Source organism: Chroicocephalus ridibundus, chromosome 1 (genome assembly GCF_963924245.1).
Source record: "Chroicocephalus ridibundus chromosome 1, bChrRid1.1, whole genome shotgun sequence".
Lineage (NCBI taxonomy): Eukaryota > Metazoa > Chordata > Aves > Charadriiformes > Laridae > Chroicocephalus > Chroicocephalus ridibundus.
Genome location: NC_086284.1, coordinates 185,731,896 through 185,758,229, shown reverse-complemented (window position 1 = coordinate 185,758,229; position 26,334 = coordinate 185,731,896). Strand labels below are relative to the sequence as shown.

The 26,334-nt window shown below is 40.0% G+C and overlaps 1 protein-coding gene across 1 annotated transcript in view; it reads right to left on the bottom strand.

The window, feature by feature from the left end:
- Window positions 1-6,765: 6,765 nt before the first annotated feature.
- Window positions 6,766-26,334, bottom strand: part of LRIG3 (leucine rich repeats and immunoglobulin like domains 3) — a 45,438-nt gene continuing 25,869 nt past the window's right edge. Inside the window, exons 6-19 of the mRNA XM_063323085.1 lie at window positions 26,108-26,251; window positions 25,642-25,785; window positions 25,077-25,220; window positions 23,587-23,667; window positions 22,842-22,913; window positions 22,397-22,468; window positions 19,204-19,367; window positions 15,348-15,668; window positions 14,029-14,310; window positions 12,987-13,439; window positions 12,619-12,777; window positions 11,379-11,522; window positions 11,017-11,292; window positions 6,766-7,887 (exon numbers count right to left, since the gene is read on the bottom strand). Of these exons, the coding sequence (XP_063179155.1) occupies window positions 7,643-7,887; window positions 11,017-11,292; window positions 11,379-11,522; window positions 12,619-12,777; window positions 12,987-13,439; window positions 14,029-14,310; window positions 15,348-15,668; window positions 19,204-19,367; window positions 22,397-22,468; window positions 22,842-22,913; window positions 23,587-23,667; window positions 25,077-25,220; window positions 25,642-25,785; window positions 26,108-26,251 (2,701 nt within the window). The 3' untranslated portion in view covers window positions 6,766-7,642. The remainder of the gene's footprint in view (window positions 7,888-11,016; window positions 11,293-11,378; window positions 11,523-12,618; window positions 12,778-12,986; window positions 13,440-14,028; window positions 14,311-15,347; window positions 15,669-19,203; window positions 19,368-22,396; window positions 22,469-22,841; window positions 22,914-23,586; window positions 23,668-25,076; window positions 25,221-25,641; window positions 25,786-26,107; window positions 26,252-26,334) is intronic.

Sequence of the window (26,334 nt, the reverse complement as noted above, 5' to 3'; positions counted from 1 at the left end):
CTTTTTTTGGTTTTCATCATCTTTTTTTCTTTTAAAACTACTTTGAGTGAAAATGCCTTTTCAGATGAAACTGCTAGAGTGTGCTGGTAGGTGAAATAACACAGTTGTTACAAGCTACAGAGCAATAAACAAACACATTTTTAAAATGAGGCACTTAAGAACCTCAGTTTGTACTAAAGCATAACTTTATTCATTAAGTTAATACAGCTTTCTGATTAGTCATATTTTCCATCATCACCATCATTTTACTACTTTGCCTACTGTGTGGTCACAGTTACGTGAAATTTAATTCATTCTAAGTACTATTTTACACATAGGTTTTTGTCCCCTCGCCAAAATCTGAGAGCAGATTAGCTTTTCCCTGCTTACAGCAAACACCTCCAAAGCTGCTGCGAGCGCCCCTGACACTTTCCATTCTTTAGCCTACATGGAAGGCTGTGTAAGCTAATTACGATGGGGGCCATGTTTTCCCCTTTCCTGAGGGAAGGTTAATAGAGAAAGAAGTTTACGCTAATAAAGAATACGATCAGCGTGTGGCAGAAGCCAGGCTCTGGGCAGTTGCCTGCTGTAGCACTGATGCTTTTTTAATGCTGTTGGCATACAGGCCTGCAGCAGGTAGCAGTGCAAGTACACTTTATTTCAAGTCAAGAGTAGCTAGTTTCAGTTATAAGAGCTGGCTTATTTATATATATCGTGTACCACTTACTCAAATAGTAGCTTCTTGGTTGCTGTGCTGCTGAGCCACAGCTGTTAAAAACCTATTGAGCAAAAGGCCCATTTGTTACCATTATTACGTGGTACCAGAGGATCAAATATTTTTTTGTGTGAGCTCTCTGGTTTTCAGCTATGTCAGTCAATAAAGTTCTTGTTAGCCCGCTCCTCTGCCTTCCTGCAGGGTGGCTCTCCCTTCCGAAGCGTCCGCTTCCCCACTCAGTTTGGTGTCATCAGCAAACTTCATCAGGGTACACTCGGATCTCATCAACCAGATCACTTCTGAAGATACTAACCAGTGTTGGGCCCAGTATCATCCCTGGGGGACTCCACTTGTGACAGGAACTCCAGCCTTCCTCCCCTTACGGTAGCTCTGACTACTTCCCTTACATGCGGTGCGCTAGCAGCAGGACAGAATTAGATATAGAATCATAGAATCATAGAATTGTTGAGGTTGGAAGGGACCTTTAAGATCATCGAGTCCAACCTTTAGCCTACCCTGACAAGAACCACTTCTAAACCATGTCCCTAAGTGCCCCATCTACCCTTTTTTTAAACACCTCCAGGGATGGTGAATCCACCACCTCCCTGGGCAGCCTATTCCAATGTTTAATAACCCTTTCAGTGAAGAAATGTTTCCTAATATCCAATCTAAACCTCCTCTGATGTAACTTGAACCTGTTTCCTCTCGTCCTATCACTTGTCACCAGGGAGAAGAGGTCAGCCCCCATCTCTCTACAACCTCCTTTCAGGTAGTTGTAGAGGGTGATAAGGTCTCCCCTCAGCCTCCTCTTCTCCAGGCTAAACAACCCCAGCTCCCTCAGTCGTTCTTCATAAGGTTTGTCCTCCAGACCCCTCACCAGCTTTGTAGCCCTTCTCTGGACACGCTCCAACACCTCAATGTCCCTCTTGTAGCGAGGGGCCCAAAACTGAACGCAGTACTCGAGGTGGGGCCTCACCAGTGCCGAGTACAGGGGGATGATCACTTCCCTAGTCTGGCTCACCACACTATTCCTGATACAGGCTAGGATGCTGTTGGCCTTCTTGGCCACCTGGGCACACTGCTGGCTCATATTCAGCCGGCTGTCAACCAACACTCCCAAGCCCTTTTCTGTCGGGCTGCTTTCAAGCCACTCTGCCCCAATCCTGTAGCGCAACCATATAGTTGTTAAGTGCTGGCACATCTAAGAAAATCAGCATGAAACCCCACCATTTGTTGATGAACGGAAGCCAGAGCCCCAAATTTTCCATGTTATAGCAATGCAAAATGGAAGACAGAGGCAGAAACAAAACCTAAGGACATCATAGAATCATAGAATCATAGGGTTGGAAGGGACCTCTGGAGATCATCTAGTCCAACCCCCCTGCCAGAGCAGGGTCACCTAGAGCAGGTTACACAGGAACATGTCCAGGCGGGTTTTGAATGTCTCCAGAGTTGGAGACTCCACCACCTCTCTGGGCAGCCTGTTCCAGTGCTCTGCCACCCTCAGGGTAAAGAAGTTCCTCCTCATGTTTAGGTGGAACTTCCTATGTTCAAGTTTGTGCCCATTGCCTCTTGTCCTGTCCCCGGGCACCACTGATAAGAGCCTGGCCCCATCCTCCTGACACCCACCCTTTAAGTATTTATAAGTGTTGAAATTGTGTTGAAATTCCAACCTCAACAGTGTCAATTTCTCCATTACAGTCTTTTTCAGTAGATTTCTAGAATAAGTAGACTGGACACCAGGATTAGTGCCAAATGCAGTTTCTTTAGCTGGATAGGAACCGGTGTGGTTTTGCATCATTTTACCACAAAAGAAGCTGAAGCCTCACCATTCAAGAAGATGTAATTTCAAATGGCTGTATAATCAATACCTGAATTTCGATTGTCCAGCAGTGGGCCCAAATCATAAGTCACAGCTTCTCCATGCACATTTACAAAGGAAGTGCTGAAAATAAGTAGGATGCAGGGTGCTACGGCAAATGAGGGTGTCTTTAGACCATGCTGCATACAAGTCTTTCAAAGTAAAGGCCTACAACATCTCAAAGCCTTGTCTTATATTCAAGGGATCTTATTACCTCTGTCAAGTAAGATAGATCTTAATTTCCATGATATTGGAAATTCAGAGAGTTTAAAATTAGACACCATTCATTTCAGAACATAGCATATACAAGTGCTCAGATTGCAGACTCCTGCATTGCACTTGCTGGTGCACAGCCCATGGTCAACAGTCAAGCTGAATGAGATGACAAGAAAGCACTTGTTGATGGCAGAGGAGAAGTGACCATGCTGAAGTGCTACCAGCAGTCCATAATCTAGAGTAATTTATGATTCTGCTCTCTCTTGTATGGGAAATAAAATCCTGGGCTCAAGTCACAAAGCCCAAATTTGTTTTACAAGCACTGAGCTTAAATTACTACCAACCTCACTCTCAGGTCCTGTTGTCCCATGGCATTCTTGAGTCCCACTGATCACAGACATTCTGACACAGTGGACTCCATGGGCCACATGACTCTGGGAAACTATGTATTTCACCAGCAGTATTTAGTCTTGAACACAAACACAGAATAACAAGTGGATCTTGGTTTTTTTGTCTACCAGAAAAGGAGATTTTAGATGCAGTAAGACATAACCCTCCAGATGACATGCTCTTCGGTGCATAGCTGCTTTTGGCATTTTAGAGCACAGAGGGTAAGTGGAATACACACCAAAAATATTGTGAAGAGCATGGGAATGCACGTATGGTATCATAAATATTTTGTATGTCTCCTCTATTATACATTTACTGCATATTCATACCAAGAGCTTCCTAAAACTGTGGCCAGCCTGTCACCCCATGCTTCCCCTCGTCTCCTCCAGCACCCAACCACTACTGACTTACTACTTTCAACTACGCTGTGCTCTGTAAACTGGATACAGCTGTCCTAGCCTGTAACCACAGTGACAGGGCAAATAAAGAAACTGCAAACGGAATAGTGCAGGTTGCCAAAGAGGGTCCCCAAAGGACATGGGAGCAGTATTGAGCTACGAAAGAAAAAGGAGCGTGGGAAATGTGAGAGGGCTCCTGTGCCTTTCGGTAAGTGATAGGATGTGCAGATACGTTGTTTGAGTGGAACTACTGAACCCTAATACTTAGGCACAACAAGCATGAGAAGCACTTTTCACCACATGTAAGTGAGCAAAGACACTATGGCTTTTATTCCCTGCTGTAACACTTCCCTAAAATACAATAATTGAAGATTATCTGGTAAGCTCTTCATCTAACACCGTATGTGTAAGAACTGCACCTTGTTATACATTGGTTTCCCCCATCCACTAAACAGGCTGAGGCTCTGCCCCCCACCCCTTGTTTTCTTAATAAAATTTCACTGCTAAACATCCAACTGGTCAGACACATTCTCTGTGACAAAGCAATACACAAAGTTAGAAAAAAAGGGAGAAGACTTCGGCAAGAACACATAATTCTCTGAGATGTGTCACATCTGCGACAAGAAGCCTTACAAGTAGTAAGTAAAATTTCTGCTTACATTTGTACTTGAAAAGAAACACAATCCCCAATTATGGTCCTGGCTTGTAAAGTTGGCAGAACACAAATGTCTGCAGTATAAATCTTTGTGAATGTTTAATGGATCTTGAATCTTAAGTCTTCACTTTGAGCTTCTTTGAAGCAGTTCAAGGAATAAGACCCAAGTGTTCAAGAGATCCCCAAGACAGAAGTAAGAAATGCTTCATGACACTAATGAGTCTTCAGTTGGAAAAGTGGCAATATTCTTCATCAGAAAGTTTGGGCCTAACTCTTTGCCATCATGGCACTGTCAAGATCCATTTCCAGTTAAGTAACGAGTTATAAATTAAAGCATTTGGTCCTGAAATAGTGTAGTGTTCCTTAAGGTTTTATGTGTTTGAAATAATAAGACTTCAATTGAGAAACTACACAGGTATCCCCCAGTGCCATCTCAGACACACCATGTAGGTTATTCAGTTAGGAAGTGTTTGCTCCAGAGAGATTCTGGTAAAAAAGTTACTCCATTTCCCTGTCTAGAATTATTAAAATTACTATTCGGGGCTTGCAGAAATTATACCTCAGCAATTGTTTGTATGAGTTCATTGGGTAAAACATTTTGTTGTATAAAGCATTAAGAGGATACTGCCTATAAAGAACATTTTACAAATTTTAAGTGAGCCTATGACAAGATTCCAGTTGCTGCTGGACATAAAACTGCAAAATGTCTGTTTTGTCATTCCGCAACTCTTGTTTCTCATTCTAAGACTCTGAGAAGCAGTGTAAGCTTTACTCAGGGTTGGCCGCAATTTATTCCCCCATCACATTAACTTACGATTTAGCTTTCAGCTGTGTGAGTATCAAACTACCAGCTCCCATACGACTGGATCGTCAGAGGGGGAAAGGAGGGAAGAAAAAAAAAAAATGAAGGAAACACTTGCAAGCCTTTAAAACAGATGTTTGGTTACATCAGCGGTCTTGAAAAGAACTATTATGATACTGCAAGTATTTTGCAATTCACAGATTGCCACTGTATTTAAGCACAATCAACTTACTAAACATGAAAACTCACACTGGCAGAAAGATGCCTTAAATACCCAGAAATGGAAATTTTAGTCATTTGTATTTTTAGGATGCTAAGTGAAACTTGATGGGAAGCATTTAAAATTCAGTCACTGACCCTGAACATTTATTTGGGTACAGAGATCCATGTCCTTGGAAGATTAGGATCTTTATATTCTCCAACAGCAAGTCAAAAAGTAGTATTTAAGGGAAAGATGAAAAAGGAATGACAGTGACGCTGTTCCCAAGCTTCCCCCACTAGAGAAAATAAATTTAAAGCTTGTTGTTCATGATGGACCTTTAACATGGAGTCTTAAGCATAAACAACAATTCTGAAATGAAAGATGTACTTACTGTTTTTAACTTTCTTTGGTCTTTTAGGTATGTCAAAAAGCAATGTCTGGTTACAAACACAAGCTATTACGGTCCCCACCTCTCCTCCCCCTAAAAAAGCTAAGGTCACTGCGGGGGGAAGGAAAAGGAGAGTTATCAAGTGAATCGAATTTAAGATATCGTGCCTTATTGACTTATAGCTTTGTGCTTAACTCAGGAAAAATTAATCTCTTTCAAAATGCACTTAATTATAATCGAATACCCATATCAATGTCTGTCACCACATCAGCACATCTGGCAGCAATGAAGACAAATTAACAATAGGAGTCAGAAAATCTGGCAATATGATCAACTAAAGCACGCAAAATCCATTTCTACACTTAGACCACCAGTGACTAAGGATGGATTAACTTCCTGTCTCTAATACTGGCGCCTAAATTAAAGGGAAATTGCATTGCAATCTGGGTACCAGGTTTCTGGCTACAAACAACAAAAAGCCCTTAGCTCAGCTATACCAGGCAGCAGAACCTTTGCTCTAGCTTTAGCCATGATGTCTGTGATGGCCTACTCTAGCAGCTGCTTTTAATTTAGTTTAAAAGAAGCAATTTGGCAACCATGTAAGTTTGCACCTTCAAAGTAGACAGATGTAAAAAGCCGATGTCCTGCAATATTAACCATTTTGGAGTCTCGCTGTTTTAATGTGGTGATGACAACAGGATTCACAGCTTTTTAAAATAGTAGGTATCTGTACATAGAAAAACAAATTAAGAGTGTTTTTGCTTAGTTTTAATTATCATTTTAGTGTGAACAATCCTGTTTCTCTGACTTCGTATAGTTAAAAGCATTGGGTTCATTACCTCAAATTTAAGCCAGCAAGAATTTACAATTGCTCAACTTGACTAAGCAACGGAATAAAGCACAGATCTCACCTATAACAAGAAAAGGGCGGCTGAATAAGGAACAGAAGCGTAAGTTAAACCAAAGAAAACATTATCTTGTACTTGGATTACCTTCTCAAGTTGGGTGTGGAAGTGGTTGCAGAAGAAAAAAAAGAGGGAGAAAGGGTATGGGAAAGCAAAGACTCAGGCATGCACTGCATATTTGGCAAACGCTTAACACTAGACACTTAGAAAAAAGTGATGCTAACAGACAGACACCCAGTGGCTATTTCCTTCCTTAACAAAATAGCTTGAAACGGATTTGGGCACCCACTGTGCATCCCCTCCACCAGACGCCTGCGCACTATTTGCACGCAGGCCTGGGCAGACTGTTGGTACTACAGCCTTGTGCACATGAAAACTGAGAACGTGTGCACGCGCATCTGACAGTGGGAATCCACAACGTGGAAGATATGCATACTTATTTTGGCACAAATAGCTTCAACCCACCTTACCAGCCACCAGTAGTTGTGGCAGGTCCACACCCGCTCTTAGAAGCTGAACATATTTAACGCAGTAAATCCAGAGATACAAGTTTTAGTCAAATAAAGCTGCAGACATGCAACAGAAGGCACCTACATATGCAACATTCCATCTATAAACATAATTCACACTTTCCATTCTTCATACACTAATGTGGGTCAGAGACCACACGGCAGCATATTTTATTAAAAGTAATGTGCAAATTAAGATGCATGATACCTGCAAACAGCATGGAGTTTCCATTTGTAAAAAGGTACAAGTAACAGTACAAAATTAGAATGATTACTACTCATTTCAATAAAATGAAGTCTGACATAGAAATACATATGCTGTATTATTTACACCATTAATTTACAAAAGATATTATTTGCATAAAACAAAGCTATAAAATAATTAGAAATATAGTATTTTTTATAAGGAATGTTTTCCCTGTATAAAAATGTAGAGCATTTTGGCAATTATGCTTTATTTGAATAAAAATGCATTTATTTGTTGTGAATTCATAGCATCACGTGGTTTCTTTCTTCCCTTCTTCCTTTCCTTCTTCCCTTTTTAAATAAAATTCCACACTGAGGTAGTAGTATGTCAAAATATTTCTTTGGTTCCAGAAATCAATGGTAGGTCCAAAAGGAGCTATGTATCCAAATCACAGGATTGGAAAGCTGAAGTCCTACAGTTTTCTAAGGACTGCTTGTAAGTATAAACGCTATTTTCTCCCCTAGGAACTGTCCTTTCCTTTCCATCTTCATCTGCCTCTGCATCGAAGTCCAGTGAGGCATGAGGATTATTATGGGAGGTTTTTGGTTGGCAATTTGCTGGCTGTCTACAACTTGAAAGAGAGTCCAGCTGAGGCCTCCATAAAGGCTTTCCAAATGTTCCTGAAAGACATCAAGTGAGTGAGTGAGTAAGTACAGACATACTGATGCTAACAGCTTTGTGTTTCACTAAGGGCTGCACGTTAGAATGCAAGCCAAGGATCGACACAAGCAAAAGCTCACCAAAGTTAGATTTTACTTAACTGTTATTTTACCCCTTAAAAGAAAACATCCGTGTGATCACAAGCCTAAGGCAAGATTCTGCCACCCGAGACATTAAAAACATTTCCAAAGTAAACGTATAGCCACACACAACTTCATTACTTTTGTTTTTATGACTATCCCATGCCCATTTTTCTTTGGGGAGGGTGGTGAGGGGGGAGACGGACACACGGGCCAAATTGCAAACATATCACAAGACACTTTCTAATACGAAAGTCAGAACAGGGTCCCTGTTTTGTTCTTCGGTGAATGAATAGCACATAAAATCTGCCATACCGTTCAGCAAAAATAAATAAATGAAAAACCCCAACAGGTACAGGGTTATACAACATCTTCCCACTGTGCAATCTGAATGCTAAAATAATCTTCTTCTGGCTAGCATCTACCATTAATAATAAAGGTCCTGCCAGCCAAATTCTCCATTCACACCTGTTCGTCTCTTTGCCCACAATTGGCTAGAACAGATGTAGCCCAAAGAGAATGTGGCATTTCAGCTGAATCTTTATTAATAGTTACGTGGATTCACTAGCCAGAAAATAATTAGTGTGCCTGTCACTCTTCACCGTTGGGAAGGTGTTAGTGTCAACCTCTCTGCAAGAAGGGCCTTCTCTTTTTTCACTGAAGAAAGATATGGCCATCACAAGTCACGGTGTCTGTAAGTGACACTCAAAAGACTTATTTTCAGAAGACAATGTGCCATAGGCTGATTTTGAAGAAGTCTGGATTTATTAGTAACTTAAGACTACAATCATTCATAAATTTTACACCCAAAACACATACTTCTAGTTTTGCTGAGTTGCTAGAAGCAAAGGTTTCAAGTAAAACTGTAATCTGAGATGTTACTAAAAATGGATTTGGACAAAGTCCATATTTGCATCAGTGATTTGCAGAGCAGTTTTGCTCCTAACACAATATGAAAGGATGAGCCTCACAGCACCAAAGTTACAAATGAATCCTGTCTTAAAAAAAAAATCCAAGCTGTGAATTTTCTAGCTCATGCATTAACAGTGATGTTAATGCCAGCTGTTTTCCTCATTGTGATAGTAGAGGCAAAAGGGGGGCTGAATTTGAAGATAGTGTGCCGAAGAAGTGAATCCACAGCTACAGACAAGAAATCTATGAAGTCTTCTTCTACAGCTACTGCCTGCAAGACTTAACCATAGGCTTTTTGAGTGAAGAGCGGTAACGATTATGAAGCATCCAAGGCAATGAAGATGCAACTTAGGTGGGGTAGCAGCTCAGAGAACTACCAAAAAAAAGTAGCTCTGCATAGATTTTTAGGGCAGAAATGGGAATCTGAGCCCTCGAGGCTAGATTAACTCCTGGGTATACCCACGTACAGTAGAACTACTTTCTGCAGGAGACGTGGTAAAGCCCTATCTGCACAGTCCCACCACAGTAACAGTGGCAGGCAGCCAGGAGAACGTGTGTAGACCCAGGGCCTCTGCCAGATGGCATGGCATCTGCAATGTTTTACAGTCTGAACATCTGGCTTTCGAAGAGGGAAAACTTCAGAGCTTGTACCTCTCTCCCCACCCCCTGAGAACAAAGAGCCCACTGATGCACATTCCCCCAGGTCCTCTCACAGAGCCAGCAGACCCAGGCCTTGATCAACCATGCTGACACACCAGTCGGGAGACAATCCATGGGACCAGGGCTGCACTTGGTGCTCAGATGTCACAGGGATGAAAACAGTATGGGAGTTTACATGCATTTTAAACCAGCCAACCAAACCAATACCCAAAACTTAAGGAGCTTCAAAGGTAAAGCAACGCTTTTCTCCTTCCCCCCACCTCTCCCTGCAATCTGGATTAAAATTCTAAACCCTGAATTAAAGTTCAGGAACTCTGTCTGGTTAAACCATGACAAACTCTTGTCATACGCACCATGAGAAAAGAAGACAAAGGAGGGGTAGAGAGGGCATTTTTCCACAGTGCCTTACTTTCATGGGCAAACAGTTCTGGCTCACTGTGTTATACAATATATCCTCACACACTGGAGTTCAAGTCCCCCCACCTGCCCTGAGCCCTCCTTGGGACCTCGCACACCTTTTGCCTCTCAGGCAAAACTTCTCGTTTGCCTGAAGTTTGTTAAGGTGTATTTAAGTAAGCATCCTAACGGTTATGGAAATCTGCCAGCTACATTAAGATAAAAGATAAGAATCACATCCCTGATGAGATTTTTATGTAAGCATCAGCTATTAAGATCTTCTGGTAATCTGAACATGCTCATTACGCAGTTTTACTGTAATCCCTTTTCTGTTCATGACCTTCAAACATTTGGGACATCGTATCTAACGGTCCTTAAAAGTCAGGTTTCCCAAGAAGCAGAAGAGGGCTCACTGGACTGCCATATTTGACCTAAGGATTTCTTCGATGTATGTCGCACTGCTTCTGACCAAGCCTGAGGCTGCACCCTTTGTAACACAGGATAGGGCCCATCTCCTGGCTAACCCCTGGTAGGATCCTGATGGCACCCTGAGTTCTGGGGCATCCAACTGTCCTCATGCACTGCAATGGAGAGACAGTGAGTCTATGCGTACAGTTCAGTTGTGCGAGTCTTAAAAAAATAGATACTGCAGTATCACAAGTTACTCAGGGAGGAAGAAGGGGGAAGAAAACAAAAAGACATGAACACGTGCAAAAAGTCAAGGACAACTCTCAAACTGCCTTTCCTCAGCTACTTCCTGTCTCGTCTCTCCTCTCCTCCTTTCTGAAGTATTTATTTTCCATGTGCTGTATTATCTTACTAAATTCACAGACACTCGCAAAAAGAAGCCCATGCAAAATTGCACAAAATTAGCTTTTCCACAAGACTAGCTATATGAGCATCTAAACACTACTACAGAATTAATCCTATTAGGAGCACGAAAGAAAAAGCTAAGAAATCAGTTTTGCTTAGTGTTGGAAGTAGGAAATGAGACAACAAGAATACCAGCAGCTTGAATAAAACCCAATAGGTAGAACATACCCATGAAAGTGCTGTTACTGATAATAGATGAGGGTTCCAAACTTCTGTTTAAATCAAATATGTCTGAGTTCAGACTTTTGCTTTTTAGTCCAGTTCCTTCATTTTGAGTATAAATGGAGTTAATCAATTTGCTACTTGTAGCCTGCATCCCAATTATGCCAACACACTGATCAAAGGGATCTTCCAGTGGAGGTGAGTATTGATAGCATTCCTTTTTCTTTAGATATCCAGACTCATAAGGGTCCAGGCATGCTGTTCTTTGGTCAGGACTGCAACCTAAAGAAAATGCAAAATTGTTTTTACATAGATTCATCATAGCAGAAGATCCAATTAGGACTAAAACTTCCCCCACCACCACTTACTTGCACTGTATGCTTCAAAAGCCTCAGAGCCATATGCGTTTCCTTTTAAATACAAAGTCCCCGAAGTCCCCAGATAGTGGCACAGGAACGGATCTGCAACGCCCTCCAAGTCTGTTTCACTGCCATTATCTAGATGGCAAATGCCTTAAAAATAAAATGGACATGTCAGCATATGGTCTTTTCATAAGCTTCAGCTTATGGTTTCCTGAGTAAGACGTGTTATTTTAAGAACCTCATCTGTTCAACTAAATTTCATAGTGTATTCAGAACTTGCTTAAGTTTAACCTAACCTTTTGATGAGAACTCCAATTCTAGCAAGTGTTCAATTAATTAGCTTGACAGAGAACGTGTCACACTTTGCTTTATTATGCGTTCCCTGGATAACAGAACAAACTCAATCACAGGGATGAAAACCAGGGACTCCCGTCCTCTAAAGCACTGGAAGCCAGGCTCATGCTCTTTTTGGAGCACAGAGTGCTAGTGAGAAAGTCCCATGTGGAAGAGTCTGAGGGAGTCACTGGCTGCTCAAACAGCTATACTGACTTTCAACTTAATGGTTCCTGAAAGCTGTGGACATAGTCTGTGGTTCTTGCTCCACAAAGAGGCTGCTCCTCTCGCTACCCTACAGCTGCAGAACTCTCTCACCACTGTTCCATTCCCACCTGCCCCAACTCCTGACTGTATCTTGACCCCAATCCCTTCCCAGCAAGGTGCCTTTTCTTCCCTAACCCAAGTATGTTGTGTATTCTCAGGGGCCAGACATATAAATATTAAGTACTGCAGCTTTTAACTTGCAGTCACCTTAAATCCTTTCTTCACTCTGACCTTAATGACTTTTGTAACATGAAAGTTTAATCACTTATATTATATTAAAGTTACACTGGTTTTACCACCTATCCCTCCATTCCATTACAATCATCCTTTTCAAGCTATAGCAGAGGAAGACGTGCTGTTTCAGTTCCCTTTGGACACTCTTGTTTTGGCAATGTGATCAGTTTAAACTTACCCCCGAAACCAGAGAAAAACGTCATGATTTAAGCAAAGATGTAACATCATTCGGATGAACGGAACCAAGTTTCTGTTACTATCTCATTGAAGCAATACCAAGCAATAAATCTCACACCCTCTCAAACTTCAGTGAAGCTGTTTCTTTAGTGTTATTTCCATTAGTTAGAAAGACAATAGCTAAACTGTAGCTACTCAAGCAACATGGAAAATCTGCTTAACGGTTTACACCTACCGTTATTGTCCCTCTGCTGCAAGAAATACCCTCCCACGGAAGATGTGAGGAACTGATGGTGACTGCCATTTTCAGATGAACCATATCCATCCTGCCTTTCAGCCAGCGTCCCCTGGGACGACAGGTAACTTGGAATGTCAGCAGGCAAATTTGTTTCATCTGTGGGGAAGCAAAACAAACACCAAAGTCATCAGCATATCTTAGAGTTTGCAGAGCATTTTTAAACTCATGAGCAAAGTGCTGAAGGTAACAAGCAATTCATTCTTCTGACTCTGAGTCAGAGCACACAAGCGTTCCTACAATGAAGTCATCTCAAAGCAACCACAAACATTTTTTTCCTTTCCAAGGCAAACCTTCAGTTTACACACCTGTATTTGTGATGCTGCAATCTTCATTTCTCCTTCTGGTGTGGTAGATGATGACCACCCACACCAAGGAAGTGCCCACCACACAGCAAACCACAGCTATGATCACAATGCCAACCGTGGCCCATCCATCATCATCAAGTGATGGGGCAATGTTTTGAGGAGAATCACAGGTAGGAGTAGGAATTACATTAAGACGAATGTTGCCCCGCTCTGTTCCAAGTGTATTAGACATTTCGCAAGTGTATTTCCCAGCATCTTCTACATCTGTATCCACAATAATTAGTAACTGATTGCCTGCGGCAAAGAAATGTCTTTCTGTTACCACGAGAGGGCTGTCATCCTTAGTCCAGTTCAGTCGGGGTGGAGGGCTACCACCAGCAATACACTGCAAGACTGCAGTTTCACCTTTTGTTACAGTTCGATCCAGCAAAGGCCGCAAAAATGATGGTGTTTCTGAAAAGAAAGCATAAGCCTTATATTATAAATGACCTTGCAAGAATAGGAACATGTCCCTTTCCTTCACAGCTCAAGAGGAAAAGCTAAATTAAATGCATCAGTAAGGCCCAATGAAGCTTACTCTCATTCTCAGAAAAAACACATTCAAGGAATTTGAACTTAGAGCCTACAGTTTACTTGTCAATTGATCAGACCTATACGCTTGATTACCTTAGAAGGTAAAAAGGCCAAATCATACATGCTCAAGACTGCAGAGAACTAGATTAAAAATGGTTAACAAAATGTTAGGAAATCAATAGGTTAAACAAAATTTCCTGTCTCTAAACAAAAACAACAGCCCCCTTGCATATCAGATATTGTGTACACACAAATAACTAACTTTTATTATTTTGCATCATAATAGTGATTGTGTGTTGGAATACATGTTTCTAATCTATAACTTTGTGTCAATACAAATTATTTCAGAGTATTTTTATTTCTATACAGCACTTTCATAACGATACTATCTTTAATCAGTTGACGATTTTAAAGTGCTCAGCAATAGTTCTGTTCAAGATTATGCCACCAAGGACTGCCAGTGTCTTACCTAGTACTGTTAACGTTGCGTTAGCTGAAATGCTTCCAGCAGTGTTTTGAGCTGTACAGCTATAAACGCCTGTGTCCTCGATCTTTACATCAACAATGAAGAATACGTCATCTTCAGGCATGACATGCATGCGCCTCTTGCGCGCTGCAGGAAAATCTGTTCCACCGTCTTTCTGCCAAGCAATCTGTGGGACAGGATGCCCAACTGCAGCACATTCCAAACGTGCCATTGCCCCAGCACGAATGGTTAAGTCCATGGGGATCTTTGTAAATGAAGGCAGCACTAAAGAAAAGTTAGTGACGACAAAATGAATAAAGGAAACATACTTTTCCTTTTTTGTACAGCATATTCTTAAACCCTTCTTGGGCCTAAAAATGCGGGAGAAGCGTAAAACCTAAACTTATCACAGAATCACAGAATGGCAGGGGTTGGAAGGGACCTCTGGAGATCATCTAGTCCAACCCCCCTGCCAGAGCAGGGTCACCTAGAGCAGGTTGGACAGGAACACGTCTGGGTGGGTTTTGAATGTCTCCAGAGACGGAGACTCCACCACCTCTCTGGGCAGCCTGTGCCAGTGCTCTGCCACCCTCAAAGTAAAGAAGTTCCTCCTCATGTTTAGGTGGAACTTCCTATGCTCAAGGTTGTGCACATTACCTCTTGTCCTGTCCCCGGGCACCACTGAAAAGATCCTGGCCCCATCCTCCTGACACCCACCCTTGAAGTATTTATAAGCATTGCTAAGATCCCCCCTCAGTCGTCTTTTTTCCAGACTGAAAAGGCCCAAATCCCTCAGTCTTTCTTCATAAGAGAGGTGTTCCAGTCCCCTAATCATCTTGGTAGCCCTTTGCTGTACCCTCTCCAGCAGTTCCCTGTCCTTCTTGAACTGGGGAGGCCAGAACTGGACATCAGTAGCCAGCAAAGAGAAAGGGAAGGAGCTGTGAAGTATGTGAGACTGCCTAGATCAAAATCTCATTTCTGCTAACAGCCTCCTACGTGACCTTTCCATAGTACCTTGAAAGAGAGTATACGCTTACCTCCTCTAAAGAAAAAATGTTTTCCCGTCTTGTTACACAGATTTTGTAAGATTTACTACAAATTGGGTCTGTTATTTGGTTTTTTGTATACTATGGTTCAGCAAAATGGGGCCAGATGTAAAACCAAACGGTGATTTTGGAACTAGATACATTTTAATAAATAATCACATCTTATTAAGGGATCTCCTAAAAGATGCAGATGATGAGAATGGAAAAAACTGTGTTTACATATCTTGATTAAAATAATTCTACTTTAAGTCCACAAGCAAAAAGTAACATACTTACTGTTTACTGTAAGTTTGGCTTTGACAGAGTAGGATGAACCAAAATGATTTGAAATAACACACTGGTATTTCCCTTCATTACTGAATTCAACATTGCGCAGCCGAAGGATGGTAGTGTACTCCATCACTTCACCGCCCTGTGAGCGGAGGTGTGCATAATTCTCCATTTCAGCATCTTGCAGTAATTCATTGTCTTTCTTCCATGCAAAAGTCATTGGGGAATCACTGCTGCTGGCTGCTGAACATACAAAACTCAAATTGGAGCCTTTGATTGCTGACTGTGTTTCTGGCTGGACAGTGATCTGTGGTTTAGGAAAATCATCTGCACAGAAAGGAGAAAAAGAAAAAGTAACACAGAGGAAGAAAAAAAACATATATGTGAGGCCCGAGGACTCTTTTAGAAAGAGTCTGAAAGCCTTGTTTTATATGTTTGAGAGAAGAGTCAGGTAACTCTATAAAATGGATACACAATGCTTTCACTTTAAATTTCGCAAGCCTTAGGGCATTGAAAGTTGCCATATTTATGAGTTTATTGTGCAAAGTCATCTCTTATTGAAAGCACATTTAGAAGCAGACGGTGTATACAGTTTGTTCAACAGCAGCACTAAAGAGGAGAGAACTACCCCCTGACATCCGTAAGAACTATTCTGAACGTCAGTCATGACGCCTACCCTTCATCTTTACAACACCTCAGGCTGCTGAGAGTTTTACTTTATTGAAAGCATAGTTCTTCTGCCATCAGAACCTGCAAGTTGAAGTCAAGGGTTTTCCCCAAACCCACAAAAACCAATCATGTACAAAAGTCAATGTTTCAGTGATTTGTGGCTGTTTGGTCCACCTTACAAACACAGCAGTGCTGAAGATCCCTTAAGCAAGGCAGCACACAAGATTTTCAAGAGATTAGTTTCTGGAGATCCTTTTACTATTGGAAAGTTACCTTCAAAGTGCCATTTTGTGAGTTTGCCTTCTGAACTATTTATTCTGTCATTTGTGTGTACATTGCATGTACAAAAAGGAATGGGCAATTAAATGCTTGGTCTCCCAAAACCAAAAGCCTTAGCATATTCCCAGCTTTCAAGATGTCGCCTACCTCCCAACAATGACCCAGACCCAAACTTCACAGGCGCTGCAGTAAAAGCCCTCGGCCCTAAATACTCCTCCTTGCTGCAGACCCTGCCGGCACCACAGAGGGTCAGGTCTTACCTAGCCACTCTGCCTCCCTGTGTCTCATTTGTTTGGAAACAACATGCCAGGGTCAAAGCGTTATTTCCTTGAAGAACCTCCACACTGCATGTTACAAAAGAAAATGCAATGTGCAGATAGCCTGACCATGAGCTGCCTGCAAGAACATTTGCAAGTCTGGAGCTGCGCTCCAGCACCAGGGCAACACGGATCCCCCAGTCTGGGACCCTACCCGTGGGCCTTAAGAATCTCCCAGGCCATTTGGTTTTCATGTTTCCTACCCATGCCTGAAGTCCTCCGTGACAAACTACACCATTTGCAAATTGAGTTGATACTTTCACTGACTTTGCACAGGGATAACTAAGTAAAACACTGTAAATACTTAAATCAGGCTTGTGAAAGGACCAGAGAACATACTTCATTCTGGTTTAGTTGTGTTATCAGTGGAATAATAAAATATTTAATAAAATAATAAAATTTTATTTTATTATTTATTATAACAAAATAATAAAATCTTAATTATTTGGCAGGAAGGGGGGATGAAAAAGTCACTCAAGCAGATACTATGGAATACAGAACACCACTCTAGGATAAGACTGGCAATGTATTTTGTCACAACAGAATAATTTGAGAGTATATTTGAATACATGTATCACAGAAACACACACACATTTATATACACACAGATACATAAACACATATACACACAGACGCATACACTCTTTCTGAGAAATATATTTCTCATTTTATAGAAGCCACTTGACTACTATGTAAGAGAAAATAAGCTATTCATCACCTAGATGGTACTATTTTAGCATCACTATATTAACTTGAAGTAATTAATACAGGTCCAAACAGCATCTATTCCAATTTTCTTCCACAGTTATCTTCATCACAGAAATGTCTCGTGGTTTGTTTCAGCTTGAAAGGTGTGATTTTAGGAAGCACAAATTACACACACTTTCTGGTGGTTTTTTTTTTTTTTAGTTTCATAGACACGGAACCCTTGTCCAACATGTGCCTTCCTTTAAGAAATTTAGGATGACTCCCTCCTATCTCCTAGATGTTTTCAAAAAAGTAACTTGGCACGATTTGGAGGATTTATACACTCATATAATTTGTATGTAACAGATTATTTATTTTAGTTTCAGACAGGACTTAACACACTACTCTTGAAAATTCCGTAAAAGCCAAAGTAGCCATTGTAAACTTACACGGCAAGGTGTATATACCCCGACGTCTAGTGATGGCACACTTTTAGGATTTAATAAACAGTGAAACATTCATTGATTGCATTAAGGGATTCTAGTTACTTCTGCATGACAATTACTTTACATATTACAGGTAACAACTTACTCTCAGTACACCCCTTTTTGCTAACATATCTTTAAGGGTTTGAAATTAATTCATTAAAAATGTCATTCAGCAGATAAAAGAAATATCACCATCCCCTGTGGTTTAACAAATAAGAAATATATATTTAAATCCCACAATTTAATTTCTTGCCAGAATGAGTTTCTCATAAATAAGGAACTATATTTCATATACACTCCATTAGCTATCGAGTAATCTGTAATTTCCTGCACTACGTCAACTTCTCCTTTTCAGCAGTACCTAGATTACACACTCTCTACTCATTATTTAACATTAATATATTAAACATTTGGCTGCTAATAGGAAAGGAGAAAACAACATTTTTGTACACCATTGTATATTCTGTGCCTGCTTTCACACTGAAAAAAAAGGTATACGTGGCAACAGCAAAAATTAACGAGTCTTATTTGCTATGAAAGTTACTGAAAAGAAAAATAAAATGTATACAACAAAAATACATGGAATCCAGTTAGCTTTTAATTTCCTGATATTTTCAAAGTTCCCACTTAATGTATCAGAGCACTCAAACACGCATCTTTACTCTGAATGCTTTGCTTCACTTTGCTTTAAATAGGGAATGTAACATATAGGTGATAGTGAATGTTACTAAACACACAGAGAAATTTCATTTTTACGGTGGATGCTATCACCTCTAATTCTCAAGTCTTAAAGTAAAAATATCTGGCATACTAAACTATAAAATATCAGTAGCAGAACTGTGGTAATCAGATGTTTTAAAATACAGTTTACATACAGGGAGTAACTTACATGGTCCAAATAATTTTTAAAGTAGACAACAAGGACATATTAAAAAAATGATCAGAGCTGAGGCCAGTATGGCTATTTTACCTTCAAATTTTCTCAGCTCTGGAATAACCTCAAGACTGATGAAGTATGAAAATAATTTAGAAATAATCAAAAGCAAGAATTGCATCTTAAGGTTGCCAAAATGTGCCTCACTTAAAAATTATAGTTATCTAAACAATATCCGTCTTTAAATCAAGAGGCATATAGATTTACCACCACAAGCTGTTCAGCTTTCCCTTGCATGCTATGCTATGTACTATGTAAGCAAGTTGTACATGAAATAAAAGTCAGAAAACCGCCACTCCCTGTCTTGTACAAAGCCACAGGCCTTGAGCATCTACATCACAGTTTGGGACCAGAGAAGGAAATGTTAACAAATACTAAATTCTCTCCATTGCATCAGAGAACTCAAAATATATCAAAGAAACCACAACAAAAATCGATGCATTCAGCAAAATTTGTTCTATGGAATGAGGAATAGAGGCTATACTCACCACAAACAAAAACATCCAGGCTGACAGCAAAAATACTTCTCCCTTTTAGCAGCTGAGGATGGGCACAACTGGCATTTACAAAGCTCTGAAAGTTGTTCTCTGACATCCACTGTGGGAGCCATTTTAACTGGCAGTCACACAAGAGACTTGACGTGTTTAAGTGCCTAAGAAAAAGCAATTACATTCAAACCCTGTTTGCTTGGGTTTTTTTCTGTTTGTAATACAGATCTATATAAGCACACGTCAGTAACAAAATTAAACTTTTAGGCTAAACACATATATCACAAGAGAAATAGAGCAATATTATTTAGCTCAGATGCGGCGACACCACTGTCATGATTCCTACATTCTACAAAGCAGACGTGTTATCCTGAAATCCCAGCTTCTGCTACAAATACGAGTCCAGGCAGTCAGGCACGTTCGCAGTGTTTTGGGTACAAAACTACAGTCAGCAGTAGGACACACGGAATGGGCAGGCCGGAGAACAGTCCAGAAGGGAGGCGCTCTGGAAGCTAACATCAAAAACTTCCAAGACTATTTAATTCCCTCATTTCCCTTTCAGTCAGACTATATCTTGGGGAAAATATTTAAAAGGGGAGTGGGGAGATGAAATGTTGAAATAACAAGTGCAGACAGAGCTAGTTATCAGCTTACCTAACCTATGCAAATAGCTACATTCACAGAGGGGAAAAAAATAAGAAAGCAAAGGGATATTCTGTAAAGCATCTAGAATCAGGAGTTGAAGTAGGAAGAGTTCACAGTTTTGGCCGAAAACTCAGAATCACCCTTAAAAAAACGTATGAAAAACCACAGTCAGTAATAAATTTCCTCTCTTCAAATCTTACCTGTTCTTGGAAGAAGAGCAAAAATAATTTATGGATCCAGGGAAAGAAACAGCTTTAAAGATAAATGAAGAAATACCAATTCTTGATTTTTCTTGAGGAAAAGGAAGACTGTCTCTGTGAACTTTTTTCACACTGCATGGATAAAACCTAGGGATGCCAGCTCACCAGTTCACGTTGAGATGAAACAGGTCATCTTTCACTGAAATTCTAGGGACATTCTTGTTACTCTTAGGAGACAGAGAAACCACAGCATTTTTTGCTACTCTGATGCAGTAGGTATCTGTCATATTATTTTCAGACTTACTCTCTAGGGGCCTCAGAATAAAATTACTAGATGGAAATTTATACTAAATAATCTTACTTCTGGGAAAGTACTTTCTACCGTCTGTCTACATCTTCCTCAGACGTAACGGATGTCCACCAGGTGTTTCAAGAAAAATACAGAAAAAGACCCCGGCAAGCACTGAATAGTTATTTCATTGAAGTGTTCAGAGTCTGGTATCTTGTTGCATCTTGCACCTCCTGGAGCAGTGCTAGCCTGTCATTCCATCACTCTTCAAATCATCTACATCAGTCCCTAATTCTCAGCACTGTGCTCCCCACTGCTTCTCTTGTGACAAATCTAGCAATTGCCCTGCGACTGGCTGAGTGAGCTCGGCAAACTAATCCAGCAATACAACCAGATCCAACCCAAGGAAGAGGGAAGGCACAAAACGCCTGGCTGTGGGTAGAAGAATGGCTGCTGCTTTCTAGAGCAGCCGCAGCTGCATCAGGATCTCGGTAACATCAAACTGAATTCAGAGATAACCAAATATTGCCTAGATACGAGAAAGAAATATTTTACAGTGTGAACAATCATAGTGGAACAATCTCCCCAGGGATGTGGTGGAGTCCCCAGCACTGGAGGTTTTCAAGACATGAATGGACAGGGTGATAGATAATCTCGTCTAGGCTCCTTTTTCCATGAAAGGTTGTACCAGATGACCTTCTGAGGTTCCTTCCAACCTGGGCTGTTCTATGATTCCATGAAATATACAAGGCTCCTTCCTACATTCTCTACGGCGCTCAACATGGAGTAATATTGTAAGATTAAGAAGAGAGCCAGCTGCTCGGTTGATACTTGACAGGAGCCTGGAGAACACAAATGAAAAGCACCAGGTGGTTTCTACTCATAATGAGAGCAGCATCTTTTTGTTATTCTTTATAACAATCCACAGAGCAGCTCAGGACAACAGATCTGACTAGAGAAGGCTGATATGAATAGAGGAGACATTAAGATATATGCAAGAGAGGGTGCTGGAGAGGGTGCAGCAGAGAGCTACCAAGATGATTAGGGGACTGGAACACCTCTCTTATGAAGAAAGACTGAGGGATTTGGGCCTTTTCAGTCTGGAAAAAAGACGACTGAGGCGGGATCTTATCAACACTTATAAATACTTAAAGTGTGGGTGTCAGGAAGATGGGGCCAGGATCTTTTCAGTGGTGCCCGGCAACAGGACAAGAGGTAATGGGCACAACCTTGAGCATAGAAGTTCCACCTAAACATGAGGAGAAACTTCTTTACTTTGAGGGTGGCAGAGCACTGGCACAGGCTGCCCAGAGAGGTGGTGGAGTCTCCAACTCTGGAGACATTCAAAACCCACCCGGACGTGTTGCTGTGTAACCTGCTCTAGGTGACCCTGCTCTGGCAGGGGGGTTGGACTAGATGATCTCCAGAGGTCCCTTCCAACCCTATGATTCTATGATTCTAAGAGGAAGAATTAGCTGCGCTCAAAGGGAACAGTGACAGCATTTTTCTGCGTTGATCAACAGAAAAAGAGGGTAAGCGGAGAAAAAAAACAACAAACCAAAAACTCACTAGAAGAATACATTCTTCCTAGTGACTTTTTCATGACTTCTCTGAAGAGCTGCCCCTTTGCTACTACAGGATAGAAGGACCCAATTACAACCACTGACAACCAGGTCTTTACAAAAGAATTACAGCACTGCATTTCACTGGTCCAGTAAGCTTTAGCTCAGTGATAGCACTACTGATCTTATAGCACATTACATCAAAGTCTCCCTTATCTAATACCTATTAGAGATCAGCCAATTTAAAATAAGGACTCTAGACACCAAATGTAGCAGAAAATGAACGCCTCCTATCCTACACTATCTCACTTAAATACAGTGATCACATAAAAAAATAAAAAAACCCAAAGCACTGACATACCCTTTTTACGTGACTTCAGAGAGATTATCACGGGAGTTTCATCACTGCAACAGGCAACATCTTACAAGGCTTTTATTTATACATTTATATGGATAGATATATTTAATAGAGGTGATGTCTTTAGATAGAAACTTACAATTCTTTGAGTTTCTTCATTTGTGAAAATGCATTTCCTTGCACTGACATAATTGCATTGTTACTTAGATCTCTAGGGAAAAAAAAAAAGAAAAATAACATTAGAGGAGGAAAGAGTAATTTATTAAATTGAATGTATTTAAGACTCAAAGAACGTTTTGCTACACTAGTGATATACAAAGGATCACCCTGCTCAAAAACTAAAAAGACAGAATTAAGGAGTTTTATAGCATGCTTAATACACAAGGCTTTCTACATTAACTGCAAAATTCATATTCAGCATAAGTCCAAAATAAAAGAACGTTCTCAAGATCACAGTAGCAAACAGGGGTAAGTGTATTTCATTCAAAGTCATAAGTAAAGCTTATTAGTCCTACTTTTATTTCAATTAGTAGCAAAATTCATATTTTGCAATGTTGGGTTAAATGTAAACTTCTACTACTTACAGGTGTTCCAGTGCATCCAAACCAGAAAATGCTTTCTTTGTGATGGATCTAATCCTGTTTCCTTGGAGTATCCTGAAAAACATAAGCACACAATGCAAAACAGATGCAATAAAATAGAAGCATTTTTTGAGCTGAACAGCTGCAGTTTTGGCATTTATTTCTAAACTGCGACTAATATTCACTATTCAGCCTTCCCCAATGCAGCAAAACATCTCACCTCTAAAATACAGTAATTTATTCCCCTTGAGTAAGCATCTCGATTTTACAATGATTTTAGAAGACATTTAATGTGTACAATTCAGTGATATGAATTATTCTAAACATATACACATAAGCATCTTTTTATTTCATCAATGTGCATTTGAAAATTTCAATGCAATGAAGCCACTTCCATTGGATGCTGCATTACTTCATCCAAGACTATCCCTGTCATTATGCCTTTGTCATATAATGCACTTACTACTTTCTATTACAGGAAACCCTCATTCTTTGAGAAATGTTTCCATATATAGTAGTAATATTTAAAATATTTCAGATTAGTTTGACTTGAAAAATCTGGAATTTCTTTTATAGAAAAGGAACATTTTATAGAGAACAAAATAGTAAGGGAGAAAAAAAAAATCACCTCAGCTATGGAAAATAAATACATCATCATTAAGTGTTGGGTTTGTCTCTTGAAACACACATAACCTAAGCTAATTTTCTTTAAGGAATGATGAGATACAAATATTGTAGCAATACTCACAGCTTCTTAAGTTTATCTAGGCCAGAGAAGGCACCATTCATATCTTCAATAGTCCATGATATTTCATTGTTTTTCAGATCCCTATTTAAGGAGGGAGAGGAAAACAAACCACATGAACTATTAAAAAGAACAAGGTACATACTTCTTCAAGAGCATATATAGTTTAAAACAATTTCTGAAATAGCTTTCTAGTATGCTGGGTTTTGTTGGTTTGAGGTTTTTTTTTTTGTTCGGTTGTGCTTTTTGTTTTGTTTTTTTTTTTTAGCGAAGCATCTCCTGATTACCCATTTCATTTCAATTTTAATGAGAGACTTTGAAGACTATTATTACTTTTTCCACTGATAATTAAAAAGATCATGAACCTAACAATTTTAAGAATCATTAGAAAACAAACCCACATTCCGGTACAAGGGTATTCAGATACAGATTCAAACACTGTCATAAGAAAAGGAGCATCATAGGAGGAAAAAGATCAACTGTTGCCCCTTCAAAACAAAATATACTCACGCCTTTATAAGTTCGTAATATTAACACACAGAGAACACAGAGATTTATTAATAAGTGAATCATTTTTACATCCTACAATATCCACAACAATAACTTAATTATCTGTGAAGCATAAAGAGATTATAGAGATTTGTGAAAAGAATGGTGTGTCAGCAAAGAATCAACAGGGTAGGGCTAGAAGAGAAAAAAAAATCTAGGAGGAAAGTGTAACACAATTCCTAGACACTTCACAAGTCTCTGAATTCCTCTCTTTATGATCTATACGTTTCTGTATACTTAAAAACCGTAGCATACACCCCTCTGAATTGTATCTTTGCTAGATGCCCAAAGTGCGAGTATGTAAACAAACCCCTGAAAGTAAAATACTAGCACCCTTTCCAAAGCCTAGAAGAAACGGCAACCATGTCATTCGTCTGGCTAACAGATGGGTCAATGGTACACAACTGGAAGATTTTAATGAAGCGGAATATATTTAGATTCATTTACTTCTTTCTTCCCCCTTCCATTAGGAAATGCTATTTCAAAAAACGCTCAAATGCTTAATTGAGCAATTGCTCAGTCACGACAAGCGTCAGCATCCGTAGTAATACACAGTTTTGAGTTTTGTCTTCTTATTTCTACCACAAGGGAAAATATTGATTCGATTAAGACACAACTATGATCCAGACCCTTAAAGCTGTGGGGAGCAGTTCTGCTTGCTGCCTTCGAATGGAGACATGCCTTTTCCATAATAATGCTTCTGAAAGTTCGTTATCGTAATCACCACCATCCATTGTGCACAGCCTTAATGAAAGAGGAAGTCCTCCCTCTCCTAACTATTCTGAAAAAAAATCCTACCGTAAGAAAAACATATGCTGATCTGGGAAATTAACGAAAGGTTCCTGCATATTTCATAAGAAAAAAAAAAACACTAAAACAAACCTATAAACACTGAGGGTTTTTCTTAAGGTTTTTGACCTTAAAAATCGAGTTTGTCAACTTACAGAGTCTGCAGACTGGAAAGTCCCCGGAAGGCACAATCAGCAATGTAATTTACTTTGTTGTTTCCAATGTACAGTCCAACCAGCACGCTTAAACCAACAAAACTTGAATCATCTAACCTTGCTAAGTGATTGAACGTCAAATCTCTGCAAATTCAAGGAGAAAATGTATTTTAATGTTTATGCTGCAGTGCATATTACTCAGTTCAACCCAGGTGAATGTTCAGGGGGAGATGTTGTTTCTTCCCTCACAACTATCACAAAACCTACTACAGTATTGTTGACCACACAGCTTGTGTATCATTTCTGATAATTTGCAAATTACTGCACAATTAATTTCTTTCATTTGAAAATGACTGTGTTACAGCTTTAGTACAACTGCCACAGTGAAATGAAGCAGTAACGGTTGGCTTCAACTTCTTTCAACAAAATAAAACTGTCCCACATACAAAAAAGTTGTTGTCACCTTGGAAACTTTGTTATGAAAAGTTCACAGATCAGTGGTAAGAAGTTCATGCTTTGGCATGTACCCGGCTTTCAAAACTGGAATAGAATAAAAGCTACTCACAGCTCACTGAGTTTTTGGCAAAATTCCCAGGCATCAGGACTGATCCTGCTGATGGCATTTTGGCTGAGATGGAGTTGCTGCAGCATCAGCAAGCCATAAAGCCAGCCTTTGGTTACCTCTGTTAAGTTGTTATGGTCCAGCTGCCTACAAACATTCACAAACACAAACAGATAAAAAACATAAGGTTCAGAAACTCAGTGGCGTGCGTGCTTTGCCATGAGTCCACATCTGACTTCATGATACTGGCTAGATAGCTGCAGGCTTTATTTACATTTAGAGTTGTATGCATGCATTCAGAATGTGCTGTCCTACACATTCACCAATGGCTCCTTGCTGCTTTTCAAACCAACTAGAACAGTTTAATTCAAAAACATCTTTAAATTTTATGAAGCAATTCTATTCATTTTGCGCAATTGTACTTAACATGTTTTCAGCAGAATCTTATCAGCAGAAAGTTGATACTCACAAGACTTCCATGTTGGTTAATCCCCAGAAAGCGCCGTCCATGAGTCTAGTAACCCCGTTTCTCTGCAGCTTTAATGATTTCAAAGCTGGAAGTCCTTGGAAAGTAAGCCCATCTATTTTTTTAATTTTGTTGCGATTCAGTTCCCTGCATCAATAAAATTTATAGTTACAGCACGGTAAGTTTACCTGCATGCCAGTAACCTTTCTTCCCTCTCTGGAAACAAACCT